This window comes from Asterias amurensis, chromosome 1 (assembly GCF_032118995.1).
Source record: "Asterias amurensis chromosome 1, ASM3211899v1".
Taxonomy (NCBI): Eukaryota; Metazoa; Echinodermata; class Asteroidea; order Forcipulatida; family Asteriidae; genus Asterias; species Asterias amurensis.
This window is the reverse complement of record NC_092648.1, coordinates 5744969-5759030: the sequence shown is the minus strand read 5'-3', so window position 1 is coordinate 5759030 and position 14062 is coordinate 5744969. Positions and strand designations below refer to the sequence as shown.

Here is a 14062-nt window from a genome sequence, read left to right as displayed (position 1 = left end):
TAGAAAATGACATCAGAAACACACAACAAGAAAACCCTGATCAATTCATCAGCAGTGAAAATAAAAATAACAAACACTGGGCCAAAGCATAGAAACACGTTGGCCAGCAAACCAAATCCCAAAACATTTTGTGTATGTTCTTGTGAACATTTGATTGAATGGTATTTTTGTTTAACTATTCGTTTTCTGACCAACACATTTAACACATGTACAGAAAGTTTCCAGCAAACACAGCAAAAAGAGACCCCTATTTAAACAGCATTTTCCCCATTATTTGCTTACAAGTAATTAACACATTTCTATCTATATCATGAATGACACCTTTGATAGCAATATACCGGGGGAACTGTTGTTAATCTAGAGCAAAAATGTGACTAAAACAAGCGAAAACAGTGGCTGTTGTTTTAGGTACATTTTTGAGCTCACATAACATACCCGTTTCTGTCTGTAGCCTTGCGAAAGCTCTCTAATATGAAGTATTGTACTTACTAAGGTTTTTACATCTGACTGTGCTTTCATTAAAGGGTACAAGGAGATAATCACAGGCCTCTCTCAGGTCAGCTACTGACACACTGGGGGGACATCGCATTGCCCGACCCTTGTAGAACTCCTGCAAAACAGACAAAAAACATACTATAATTAGATAAGATACTAACTTGGGCCATATGCTAAAGTGACGGCTAGGACTACGACTGTCGCTATGGGGTTCCCACTCATAAGGGTTGTGACCCTGCTGATGTTTAGACTTGTAGGAAGTGACTAGCACAAGTAAACCTGCGAGTACAACTATTAGTAAATCTCTTTTGGGAGGGGTGGTGGCTCTGAAAACAGCCAGTGTGGTCTAAACCTTTCAAACACTATACTCTGCTCGTCCTGATATATCGCGATATATCGATATTTCGATTAAATATCGTAATATCACAATGTTTTTCCTAGCTGAGACATCTTGCACCCCATAGGTTTGGAGTAAAACCAGAAGAACAGGTCATTAGAACACCTCTCTTATGCTATGACTGTCTCTTCTAGAACTTTCACTTGGAGTTTGAAGACTGATATGTCAAATTTAATTAATCGTGATTATATCGAATATCGCGATATATTGTCGGCGATATATCGTGAATAAAATAAATCGATATCGCCCAAGCTTATTATGTACTTCCTACATTTCCTATTATCCACACCAAGCTTCAACCATCCCTTTTTATACACTTTTTTTTCTGCTGAAACTTGCTTTGCCTGGTTAAGCACAGACCTCGATATAACCCACGCCACCCACATCAATTGTCCTACTGCCCTGTGTTTTTGCTGTGGTGCCCTCAGTAAAGATCAAAACAAATTCATATTTTCCTCATAAGCGTTTTTGAGGTATGGCGGACACAATGCTACAACACTGTAAAGTTGTGGTAAATTTGTGCGTATTGACCATAGAAATAGAACGTATGTTATTCAGTGAAGTGCGCATTTTAGGCGACGCGGCGTTTACACGTAAACCTAATGACCACCAACATGGTGAGCGTGGCATCAGTCGCGGCGTGTGACGCGCGCGTATCACGTCCGCCATACATCAAAAAGGCTTATTGAAGTGCCACTTACCAGAGGAAAATTTATTATTATTATTCAAGAGTGAAGTTCAAGGCCTGTTAGTACTTACCAAGATGGCGCTAAACAGTTCAGATGATATGCCATGTGCGACTCCATACTCTCCTTTCTCATTGGGTCTCGTGAAGTTGTTGTCAATCCCATTACCAAACATTCTACATCGGAACAAAATCAAAAAATTAAATCAAAATCAAACATTAAATGTCTGCGCGGCTGAGCGGTCTAGAACATCGAACCAAAGTTCTGATGACTGAGTTACAGGGTCTTCACTTTGTGGTAATGGCTGGGTTGGTGGCCGGCCGTTGTTAATGGACAATAGTGCTGGGCGAATAGTGAAATTTTGATATTCGGATACCGCTGGCCAACTATCCAAAATTAACCAGATATTCGAACAAAACATTCCTATCAGTTGTCGCCCGACGTCCGCAGATATTCGGATATTAAAGAATATCTGGTTACTTGGTTGTAGTTACAGAACTATCCGGTTTATAAATAGGTATTCGCGCCCATTGCGGATATCCGGTTAAGAAAAAAAAGGCATTCGCGGTTACGGATAGGAAAACCTATTCGCCATTAACCGGATATTCAAATAATTCGCCCAGGCCTAATGGACAATGCCGAAACAGCGACCAGCCACTAACCCGGTCATTACCACGCAGTGAAGACCAGTTCCCCACACTGTTATTCTCTATTCATAAGTTTCCTGTCAAAGGTTCAAAGATGTGATTACTGTTTGAGTAAATTGCAGGCCTGAGGCAGTTGCCTCCATTGCCCCTGGTTATTGCCTTGGTGCCTCTTAAAATGTTCCAAATACAAATTTACAATTTAGGATAATGTTTAGGATACTAATAAAACAAAGTTTAGTGTTAAAAAAATTGTTTAAACAACTGTGATCAAATGTGATCAAAAGCATTGTATCTAAAAGCATTTAGAATTTGCACAATCATCCCGCAAAAAATGTCCCTGGATGGAGAAGCAGAATATTTTACTGTAACATGTAAGATTTTTTTTCTTATTGATTTTGTTTTGTTTTGTTGGTTTTTGGCACAAAGTCAAAATGCTGTGATGCGCAATGTTTTTGATCACATGAAAGGTTGTGTAAATATTTGTTTTACTCTAAAGTTTCTGAAACAAACATTTACACTTGTAACTGACCATTTCGGAAACATTTTCCACAATTACAAAAATAAGCGTAAATACACATGCTTAGATAACATTGTGTCAAATATGAGTCAACCATTAATATGTAACATAGATAATATGGGTCAACAATTTGTTTTTCATAACATATCTGGCATTCTGTTCAGTCCAAACCTTCTTTTATCAAGTGCTATGACAACAAACAATGACCTTTGTCATCAAAATATATCATTATGATCTGAGGTTTGCCTTAACTTTTTCAAAGACTGGCTAGCAGGACCATTTAGCTGACGAGTCATTTCACAACTCCGCCAGCTTTTTCACTGGTCCATATTTCATATTTAAAGGAACGCTACAGAATTGGTCAGAAGCATAATCGTGAAGATCACATGCTTACATCAAACTTAAACGATCTAATGATGATGATATTAGAAAACATCCCTTGAAATATTTATGACTGAAATGTTATATTTGGTGAGAAACAAATAATCAAATTTCCCGTTTGGAGTTTATCGCTCAGTGAGCGTTTTATTCATTTTTTCCCCATCGATATTATGCAAAATGTTTATTCGGTTTTTCACTATTTTCTCGTGACCCAGAAGGCCGATCCATCTCGAACTTCTACAGCTTTGTCAGTTTATGTATATGATGGATTACATAAAGTGCTTACACTGCAAGCAACTGTTTTGTTAGCAAAAACCAATTCTGTAATGTTCCTTTAAGTAGGGATGCTTTTCAATACTGAACTACCCAGCGCTAAGTAATTACCATGATTTATACTATCAACCTCTCCCCATTACTCGTTACCAAGTGAGGTTTTATGCTAATCATTATTTTGAGTAATTACCATGATTTATACTATCAACCTCTCCCCATTACTCATTACCAAGTGAGGTTTTATGCTAATAATTATTTTGAGTAATTACCAATAGTGTCCACTGTCTTCAACAATAATGAAGAGTACTACTCACCTTCCCAGCATAGTGTTAGGGTGTGCTGTAAACAATGACGGGTCCACAACAAATCTAGTATGATCCACAATTAGCGTTACTCTGTCAGGAAGTTTCTGCCCAAAAAGGCCGTGGTGGTTGCGTGTGCCGCCTTTGTCGATATCGTTGACTGAGCGCGCTCGGTTGCGAGGCGCATTACTGGGGTGTCCTCCGGCCAAGGTCTTACTGTCACACACTGGCTTCATGCATGAGTGGGTCGGTGATGTATTGCTGGATTTGTCAGCCATGTTGGCACATACGCAGGAATGGGAACAACTAAAAATGGCACAATACAATGACAGATATTTATTAGATGGAAATTTGCATTGGGATAAAGAAAATTAATTTTGTTTCTCAGTATGTTGGCACATACACAGGAATGGGAACAAGTAAAAAATGGCACAATACAAAGACAAATATTTAATAGATGGAAATTTGCATTGGGATAAAGAATATTAATTTTGTTTTTGTGTTGGCACTGTCAGTACTTTCCTGAGCTCTGTGAAAAAAATAGGTTCAAATTCCAGTACTATAATGCCTATTGATTGGGAAAGTACTGAGTATACATGTCCCTTTAACACACATCGGTGTACAGTGTATGGGTAAAACTAAAATTAATACAATAACAAATATTATCAGTAAATAACATGCTGTAAACAGACTGAGTGTAACGCACTGCCCTTTTTTGTTTCAATGCTACATCAGAGATGAGGAAAGGGTCTGTATGTATTCGTTTGGAAATGACTCTGAAAACTAACGTCAAGAAAAACTTACTTGGTAAAAAGTATGGCAGCTTTGGACAGTATAAACATTTTTAGGAATTTTTCACTTTAAAATACTGCAGTATGAAAGATTATCGCCAAAAAGTTGAATCTGAGAAGCGTTACTGACAGTAACATTTCTCAGAATTTGTATTCAAATTGCAGATTCTTCTTCTTCTTGCGTGGACATACAGTGTATGTAAACCGCTCCAGATTTTCGGCAATATCTCAAAAAGATTAACACCTTTTGAAATGAGCAGGTTTGTTTTAATAATAATAATAATAATAATAATAATAATAGTGGCTTCTTATATAGTGCACATACCCGTCACTCAGTGACGCTAAAGGTGCTTTAATTAACGATAATTTCCTGCATGGTACTTATATAAATAGGATTTAAACAAAAGTGGGTTTCAATTACCAAACGAATACAATCCCTTTAAATAGGAAGAATATAATGCCTGCCTACGTAAGCAACCAAACTCCTTTTCCCCCCAGACAACATACGCCCCCAAGGAACTGACACACTAGATCTGATGTTGATTAAAGACACTGGACACTATTGGTAATTGTCAAAGACAAGTCTTCTCACTTGGTGTATCTCAACATAGGATATGCATTTATAAAACAACAAACCTGCGAAAATTTGAGCTCAATTGGTCATTGAAGTTACGACATAATAATGAAAGAGAGAACACCTTTGTCACACAAAGTTGTGTGCTTTCAGATGCTTGATTTCGAGACCTCAAATTCTAAACTTGAGGTCTCAAAATCAAATTCGTGGAAAATTACTTCTTTCTCAAAAAAACTACGTCACTTCAGAGGGAGCTGTTTCTCACAATGTTTTATACTATCAACCTCTCCCCATTACTCATTACTAGGCCTGGGCGAATAATTCGAATATCCGGTTAATGGCGAATAGGTTTTCCTATCCGTAACCGCGAATGCCTTTTTTTTCTTAACCGGATATCCGCATAGGGCGCGAATACCTATTTATAAACCGGATAGTTCTGTAATTACAACCAAGTAACCGGATATTCTTTAATATCCGAATATCCGCGGACGTCGGGCGACAACTGACATGAATGTTTTGTCTGAATCCTAATGAAACTTCTATTAAGACAGCATAAAACAGCATAAATTAAGTATTTAACTATGCTCACCTCCGTGAAGAGTCAAAACAATGACATTTCTGACGTAATTTGTTCAAAGATTACAAAAGTTTTCCTTCACGTAGAGTCATCCACGATCAAAAGAAAAAGCAAATCGCCATCTTTAAATTAGATCCGGTCATTTTTATGAATGAACCGAGTGACACTGTCTAAAACTAATATCAATCCGCCCAGAAGATCTCATTCACGAACGAACAGCGCCCTCTAGCGACAAAACAAATTTTTTTTCTAAATATTTTTTTATTTTTATTTTTTTTATAGCGCCCTCTAGCGGCGAAAAAAACTATTCGAATATCCGGTTAATTTCGGATAGTTGGCCAGCGGTATCCGAATAACAAAATTTCACTATTCGCCCAGCACTACTCATTACCAAGTCAGGTTTTATGCTAAATAATTTTTTTGAATAATTACCAATAGTGTCCACTGCCTTTAAGCAGAAGCAAAGTTTACCACCCCCTCCTACATAGTATTAGTTCTGGATCTATGTCTGCATGATATGAATTCCTGGCTTTGATTATGGCATTTCATCCTACATGTTCTTCACTGTAGAGAATTGCCCCAGGTCATTCTTGCATGCAAGATGTGTGTCTCGCGTACAGTCATGTTCACTCATCAGGCATGATGTATTTGCTACTTGGAAAAAGCAGGAACATTTTATTGAGTACAAGGGCTGACTTTAGTGACACAACTTGGAATTCAACTCCTAAGATTTTAAGAATATGTCTACCATTTCCACCATTTTGGGAGTCGATTCCCTTTTTTCAAAATTTTGACTGGCAGAATGGCGGACAATATAGGCCTGTTTAAAGTGTGCTACGTGTTGTGCAATGGTCTACACGCAATAACTTACTTTTTGGGCTCAAATTTCCATAGAAAGAATATCATGCCTGAAACATGTAAAACATGTATACATTTCCCCTTATCTCATGCAAAACAAAAAAGTAGTGCAACCCTATCCCTGAACATACACATTTTATAACTTTGAAAGTGAAAACTGTTTAATTGTTTAATATATAAAAACTTTTTGTTTCCAGGCCTGGAATTACTCACAGGCCACGGATGTCATGACCTCCATTGCCATAATGTTGGCCTTGGTGCCTTTTGCAAGTTTCCCATTGACTTTAAGATTTCCCAGTGGAAGTGTCCTTTGAAAAAGAAAAATGGCCATGCCCTTTCAACATGTTCAAAAATGAAATTCCAGGCCTGCTTTTCAATGTGTGAGTGTGACATGGTATTTAACACCATGTGAAATCTCTTTTGAGTATTGTTGATTCTGAAAAGAACAGGGCCAAATTTCATGGCTCTGCTTACCTCCGAATTCTGCGCTTACGATCACGATTCCCCGCTTACTTGCAAGCGCCAAATTTCTGCGCTAGCCTTGTAAGCGTAGAATGCCTAGTAACGTGGAGTATGCACGCCCAGAAGCTAATATTTGACACTAACCCGTGAAATACGCTTGCCGTAAGCACAGAATTCCCTGCTTCCGTAAGCGCCGATTCTGTGCTTACGGTAAGCAGAGCCATGAAATTGGGCCCAGGTGTTTGACAACTCTACTCAAAAGAGATTTTCACATGGTGTTTATATCGCAAACCTCACCTTTTTATACCTCAAGTTTAAAATCCTACTTAATGGAACATTACAGAATGGGTTTTTGCAAACAAAACAGTTACTGGCAGTAAAGCACTTTGTGTAATCCACCATACACATAAACTGAAAAACCTGTAGAAGTTTGAGATCGATCGGCCATCTATGTCACGAGAGAATAGTGAAAAACCGATTACAACTTTTGTATTGCATCAATGCCAAAATAAAAATGAATAGAACACTCACTGAGCGATAAACTCCAAACGCGAAGTTAGATTATTTATTTCTCATCAAATAATGACATTTCAGGTAGAAATATTTCAAGGGATGTTTTCAACTATCCTTATCATTAGACCGTGTAAGTTTAATGTAAACCTGTGATCTTCACAATTTTTGTTTCTTACCAATTCTGTAACGTTCCTTTAAACTGTATTAACAAAATAGGTGAGTTAGATGGTTAATTGTACAACAAATTATAACAGGAAAATGTTAATTAATGTGTAGACTTACTGTGAATTATATCCTCGGTCACTATCCAAAGAATCGGAGTCACTATCTATGCTAGCACTGTATGGTACGCCACGTTGCCTGTAGGCCATGAAGCCAGTCACAGCCTGACTGCTGGACCGAGGGCTACTAGGGGAATATCTGTGGGGTACAAACAGGAACACGGGTTAGTTGGGTCTTCCTTTTTAGCGGATCCCCATGGGGGTGTATGGGGGGTGTTGCTTTGACAGATCAATCGACTAGTCCGGTTTATATTCAGGGCTCGCCCTTAATACTAGCATAGCGCACATGGTACAAACTGATGAGCTAGTAAACACCACCTTTCAACTTGCCCTATGTGCAACTTAAAACTGTGCAATCTCAGGCCTCATACTTCACTGAGGCAACAGAGGTGATTGCCTCCATGTCCCCTGGTCATTGCCTTGGTGCCCTTAAAATGCTCTGCTAGTAGAAAGATACAAAATTTCCTCATAGGGTGCCCTTTACCAAGGAGATAATGCCTTGGTGCTCTTGCCCTTCCAAAAAAGAAGCATACATGTACAGGCCTGCAACCCACTTGTTAAAAATGCTCTAATATTTCTTCCAGATGTGAATAATACATTTTTTTATGAGTTAATTTATTTTTATGAGTGTTTGAGTGTACCTTTATTTGTCTATTTATATTATTGGTTGTGATTGCTGCCATCAATGCATCAGAAAGATACATTTGTGACAATACGCCTCTCTTAATATTTATGCATGAGGTACGTCACAATTCTAACTCAAAACGAGGCGATGGGCGCAGCCACTGCAAGTGATGGCGGACGGCGCCCATAGCCTCATTTTGGGTAAGAATTATGACGTCATGCATAAATATTAAGAGAGGCGTAAAAGTACATGTTTGAAATCATGAATACTAAAACTTCCTAGGGGCAAGTTAAACCCAGAGTATATTATCCAGGTTGGCTACTTAACAAAAAGCTTAAAAGCAAGGCCTGATATTGTACACTATTGCCTTTAATAAACACACTGTAGAACTACATGCAAATAACTCATACACAATTTGATATGATCCCTTCATCCAGGGGTGTGTGCCTCATAAGGAATTAAAGTCAGTCAAGTTTTTCAAAGTAAATTCAAACCGACAAGTAAACTAAAGGCAGGGTTATAACTGTTGACACGGTCAAATTACAACTTGTCAACACTCTTTCATCACCTTCTTCTAAAGGCACTGGACAATGGACCCTATTGCAATGTAACATGTGTAATGACAAGGGGGAGCACGGAGGCTTCCAAAACATTTTTTTTTAAAAATACATGTAGAAGTGCCCTTTCCAGAGCAGTTTTTGAAAGGGCAAGGGCAGCAAGACATTTTCAGGGTGCCACCCTATGAGCATTTCAAGGGCACCAAGGTAATGACCAAGGGGCATGGAGGCAATCACCTCCATTGCCCCCATGAAGTATCAGGCCTGCAAGAGGGAAATTGCTGTGCCCCTTCAAGGCCAACTATCATAAAGCATTTTGACACAGTCCTACAGCACTATTACTCAACACCTACATGTACACTGTAAATGTTTGTGCTCTGATAAGATTGGCATGCATGGCCAATGGCTGATTACAAAGAATTAAGGGATTTGGGGAAGCTTTATCTACCATTAAGGATGCATGTGATACTATTGTGTTACTGTTACACGAACGCACAGGTTCGGTTTCCTCTTTAGGAGTCAACTTTTTTAACTCATAACTTGGGGTTGAAATGAGCAATGATTGGTCAGACAACCTATTAGACTCCTCTGGTCCCAACTTCATAGAGCATGTCAATGTAACTAGTAAACTTTAAAACTTGCACAGAAATATAGTGAAGTAAGATGAAAATTAGTTTTAACCAACCAACCACCCCAAATTTGATTTTTAGATATTGAATGGCTTCATAATTTAATCATCCATACACTGCAGAACAGATGCGAATATGAAAACAAGTATTTTAGATCAAAGGTCTCCAGCATCACTTGTTTTGTGGCTTTTCCTGTTAAAACAAAACAACCCCAAAACTCTGTAGTTTAGTCAGGAAGGATGAAAATCTTACCAGCTTGGCCAGGTGAGTATTTTGTTGTATCTTTGTTCATTTGCATATTGTATGTAAATAGCTGAATTTTGATTTGTTTCTTTTGACCACCCACAATACCAAAGGAACAAAAAGTCCAATTCTTTATTCTGAATTGTCCCCTAAGTTTTGCCTATATTGGCAGTTTGATTCATTATTAGGCCTATTATATTTAATTGTCAATATTACTCTTAATATTTTATGTTTTCTGTTTTTTCGTGGGGGGAGGGGGATGGGTTAAACATTATCCTTCAAGGTTTACAAAACACATTGCCTCTTGTCAAGGTTCACAGTCCTCGCTCAGGAAAACTGCACAAATAAAGAAAGTGCAGTGTTTCATGCGTTAGTGTACTTTGACAGCAAATCAACCTTCAGTATTGAGTGGATTCATCTTTTAAGCCTGGTCTATGTAACTTTTGTAGGACAAAAAACACAATGTCCACAGATTTACACTAAACTTACACAGTTTGAAGATAATAATAGTAGAAAGCTTCCCTGAAAATATTACGTGCTGAGGTGCTGTAGTTTTGGGAAATGAGTAAAACAATGTCATGAAAATTATTTTAATCATTTACAAATGTATTTTCATGACATTGTTTTACTCATTTCTCAAAACCTACAGCACCTCAGTAAGTAATATTTGAAGGGAAGCTTTCCACTATCATTATCTTCAAACCCTGTAAGTTTAATGTAAATCTGTTGAAAAGGTACCCAAATCCTTTAAAGATGTTTATTGCAATGTAACTGAAGTCAAAAAGGCCTCACAACCAAACCAATGTGAATGTGGTGTGTTTCTCATCTAAACAGTGTGTTGGGAAATTTTTTAACTCTGACGCTCGGTTTACCGTATACTTCCGGCGAATGAGAAACAAATAGTTACGTCACAAATTCGCAATGAATAATTCACAACAGGAAACTGTGCTCAACTCCTGTGAAACTTCCCTGTGTCGTCACAATTTGCTTCGCATTCACATTTGCAGGAAGTTTGAACCAGGCTTAGGTGAATAGGCAGGTGTCAGGACACTTCAGACCTTTGCCACTTCGTACCCAGGACACAATTCAATCAATCAATTCAATTCAATTTTATTTGTCCCACCATGTAGGAAACTTTGTTTGAATACATGCAATACAGAAAGAAAAATAAAAAACACACAATCATATATAAACTACTGGAAATGTTAATTAATCAGAAAACTACATTACTAATAAACCACAATTTAATTATACTGAAAACTACATCTAAGCAGAAAGTAACAAAGTAGTTAAACACGGTTGAGGAGACGGACGGAGTATGGGATGAAGGAGTTGAGGTACCTGTTTGTTTTGCACCTAAGTGACTGCCATCTCCTACCACTTCTAAGTTTGATGAAGAATTTGTTTAATGGATGGTTGGTGTTACATACAACTGCCTCTGCTTTAGATTGAACCTTATTTTTGCAAGTTTCATCAAGATCGATGTCTATCCCTAGGATTTTTGATGCTTGTTTCACAACCCGTTTCATTTTACCAGTATCTTGTTTTCTTGCTCCATTGTACCAAACCACACAATCATGAGTAATAGCACTTTCAATAACAGATGAGTAAAACAGAATCATAATTTCCTTGTCTACATGAAAATAATTCAATTTACGCAAAAAATACATTAACTTCGTGCCTTTTCAAGGTACAAAGTGACTTTGGACACTTCGTACCTTGGACACCGTACCTTCTTACAAGACACTTTGTACCTTCTCACGAGTCACTTCGTGCCTTCTCACGAGTCACTTCGTGCCTTCTCACGAGACACTTCCTACCTTTGTACTAATTCAGGATTTCTGGATCGTTTATAATTATTTTGTGCTTTGTGATCGGATGGTTATGAAATAATAGCAAATCAAACCAACTGTTACTATCTAGTTGGGACCAAGAAGCTATTTTGACGATTGCGTGATTGTTTGACTTTAAAATATTTGTAAAAAATATTGGCGGAAGATGTTGTCCTTGGCGGTAATTAACTTAATACAAAATATTAATTTCACATTCAAAATGACATTCACATATTCAAACAAAAATTATAATTCATTAAGTATTATTAATTTTTATCTCAAAGAACATTAAATTATTGAGGAATACACATTTTAATGAAGGTAGGAAGTGACTCGGCTGATGGTCACGAAGTGACCAATTTTGTTACGGTACGAAGTGTCCAGGGTACTAAGTGGCAAAGTACGAAGTGTCCGACATCCAATAGGAATAGTAGTATTAGCTAGTAGTACAGAGGTAATTGAAGCTACTGCTGGATAAGACCAGAACATGTTAATCTATCAACTTAACCATTTGAAAACATAGCATAACGAAGGCCAAAAATGTTTGACGCCTAATAATTAGCCTTTATACAACTCATGAGGAAGCGTTAGTTTCTACATGGTTTCTAGAACAACGATCAAAAGTATCAGTAACGTGAACTGAGTGAAAGGGTCTATTTTAAAGCCATTGGACCCTTTCGGTAAACAGTGTTGTCCAAGGCCCACACTTTGTGTACCACAACTTCTATATAAAATAACAAACCTGTGAAAATTTAGGCTCAATCGGTCATCGGAGTCGGGAGAAAACAATGGAAGGAAAAGTTTCCGTATGGCGCCACCACTTTTTCATTCGATATGAAATAATATAGTATCTAATTTACCTCAATAAGATATCCCTTTTTGTAAAAATGAGTGAAAAGGTGGTGGCGCCATACGGAAAGTTATCCCAACGGAAAAACACAGCCTTGTTTCCGTGCATTTCGCCGTGTCATGACATGTGTTTAAAATAAATCCGTAATTCTCGTTAACGAGAATTTATATTGTTTTGCTGTTTTCTCAAAAAGTAAAGCATTTCATGGAATAATATTTCAAGAGAAGTCTTTCACCATTGCCTTCTGTAAACCCTGTAAGTTATTTGTAAATCTGTGAACTTTTTTTTTTTTTCTGAACCGAAAGGGTCCAATGGCTTTAATATTTCAAACTAGATTTTGTCCAACCTAAAAATATTGAAAACAAATCAAATAGGCCTAATGTCAAGATTTCTTTATAATGTTCGAAATGGATCAATTTGATTCTGATCAAGACTTCTAGTTTTTCTACTCTACATCCATTCCTAGACTGACCCTAAAGCCCGGTTCAAACATAATTCCTGAGAATGCAAAGCGATACAAATGTTGACGTCGCAAATTGGCAGCGAATAGTTCTTGTCAGTTGACCTGTGCTCAGCTCCTGCGAAATATTTGCTGCGAAAACAGCCCTGTGACGTCAAAATTTGTCTCGAATAAACCAGGCTTAAAATCGACAGTACAGTAGTGTATTGCCTTGGGTTTTGCTGTTTTGTTGACAATCTGACTCGGTGACTGGCCATTGATTTGGTGCATGCATGGAAGTGGAACCAGCAAATCTGGTTAATTAACTTAGCCTATCGGTCCTATTTCGGCAATGGGAAACATTCAGTCACTATTCTTTTTTATTCATTGTTTTTTAGCAAATTAGTCATAAGCCCCAGTGAGTGAAAATGTGGTGGTATGATCTGATTATGCAAAGAGTGAGCATGGTCATGGAGCGAGTGTGTGATGACAAATCAAGCCTGGCTCGTCCACCGTGAGTGTGTGTGAGTGCGAAATACGTGCACAGGAATCAGACAGAGAATGGTTGGTTTTGTTTGTATTTTTAATCTACCAATACTTACATTTAAATGCTGGCCTATGAAGTCCAGTCAATGTTGTTCACACAAGACTAATGTTTGTAGACATGTACCGGGCATTGAGTCTGTCACCCAAAAACGTGCAGAAACTGGTATGCTCAAATTATTAATATCCACGCCATCTTCCCTGATGAGATGCTATGACGTGTAAATGCTCCAAAAAGTTATTTCATTTCTCTGAATGGAAATTTTATTGTAAACAGCGCCCTCTTGCGATGCCAACCGCGAGAGAATTTGCCAAAACATAAACAAAACATTTTTTTGGTCTGCTCTGCAGTTCAGTTCTCGATGTGTATCAAATTTGGGGTGCAGTATGAAAGAAGGAGCTGGGTGTTATTTCCTTGCTCTATGGTTGTTAGGTTCTGACGGTGGTAGTGAAATAAATAATAAAATGTTTGTATATGTAAGACACTGCTAACAAACTACAACATGGGACAGAAAAAGTGGTATTTATAGACACCCCCACCCTTAGAATTGCTCCCCCACACTCATCTGCAGGGGGGGGGGGGGGTATAG

At 37.9% G+C, this 14062-nt stretch overlaps 2 protein-coding genes across 2 annotated transcripts in view; both read right to left on the bottom strand.

The window, feature by feature from the left end:
• The window catches only part of LOC139943722 (BTB/POZ domain-containing protein 10-like), a 28608-nt gene extending 14936 nt beyond the window's left edge, over positions 1-13672 (bottom strand). Inside the window, exons 1-5 of the mRNA XM_071940478.1 lie at positions 13532-13672; positions 7756-7893; positions 3711-4004; positions 1652-1754; positions 490-610 (exon numbers count right to left, since the gene is read on the bottom strand). Coding sequence (XP_071796579.1) covers positions 490-610; positions 1652-1754; positions 3711-4004; positions 7756-7844 — 607 coding nt within the window. The 5' untranslated portion in view covers positions 7845-7893; positions 13532-13672. The remainder of the gene's footprint in view (positions 1-489; positions 611-1651; positions 1755-3710; positions 4005-7755; positions 7894-13531) is intronic.
• The window catches only part of LOC139943900 (transmembrane protein 229B-like), a 334157-nt gene that overhangs the window by 192489 nt on the left and 127606 nt on the right, over positions 1-14062 (bottom strand). The gene's annotated exons all lie outside the window — the stretch shown is intronic.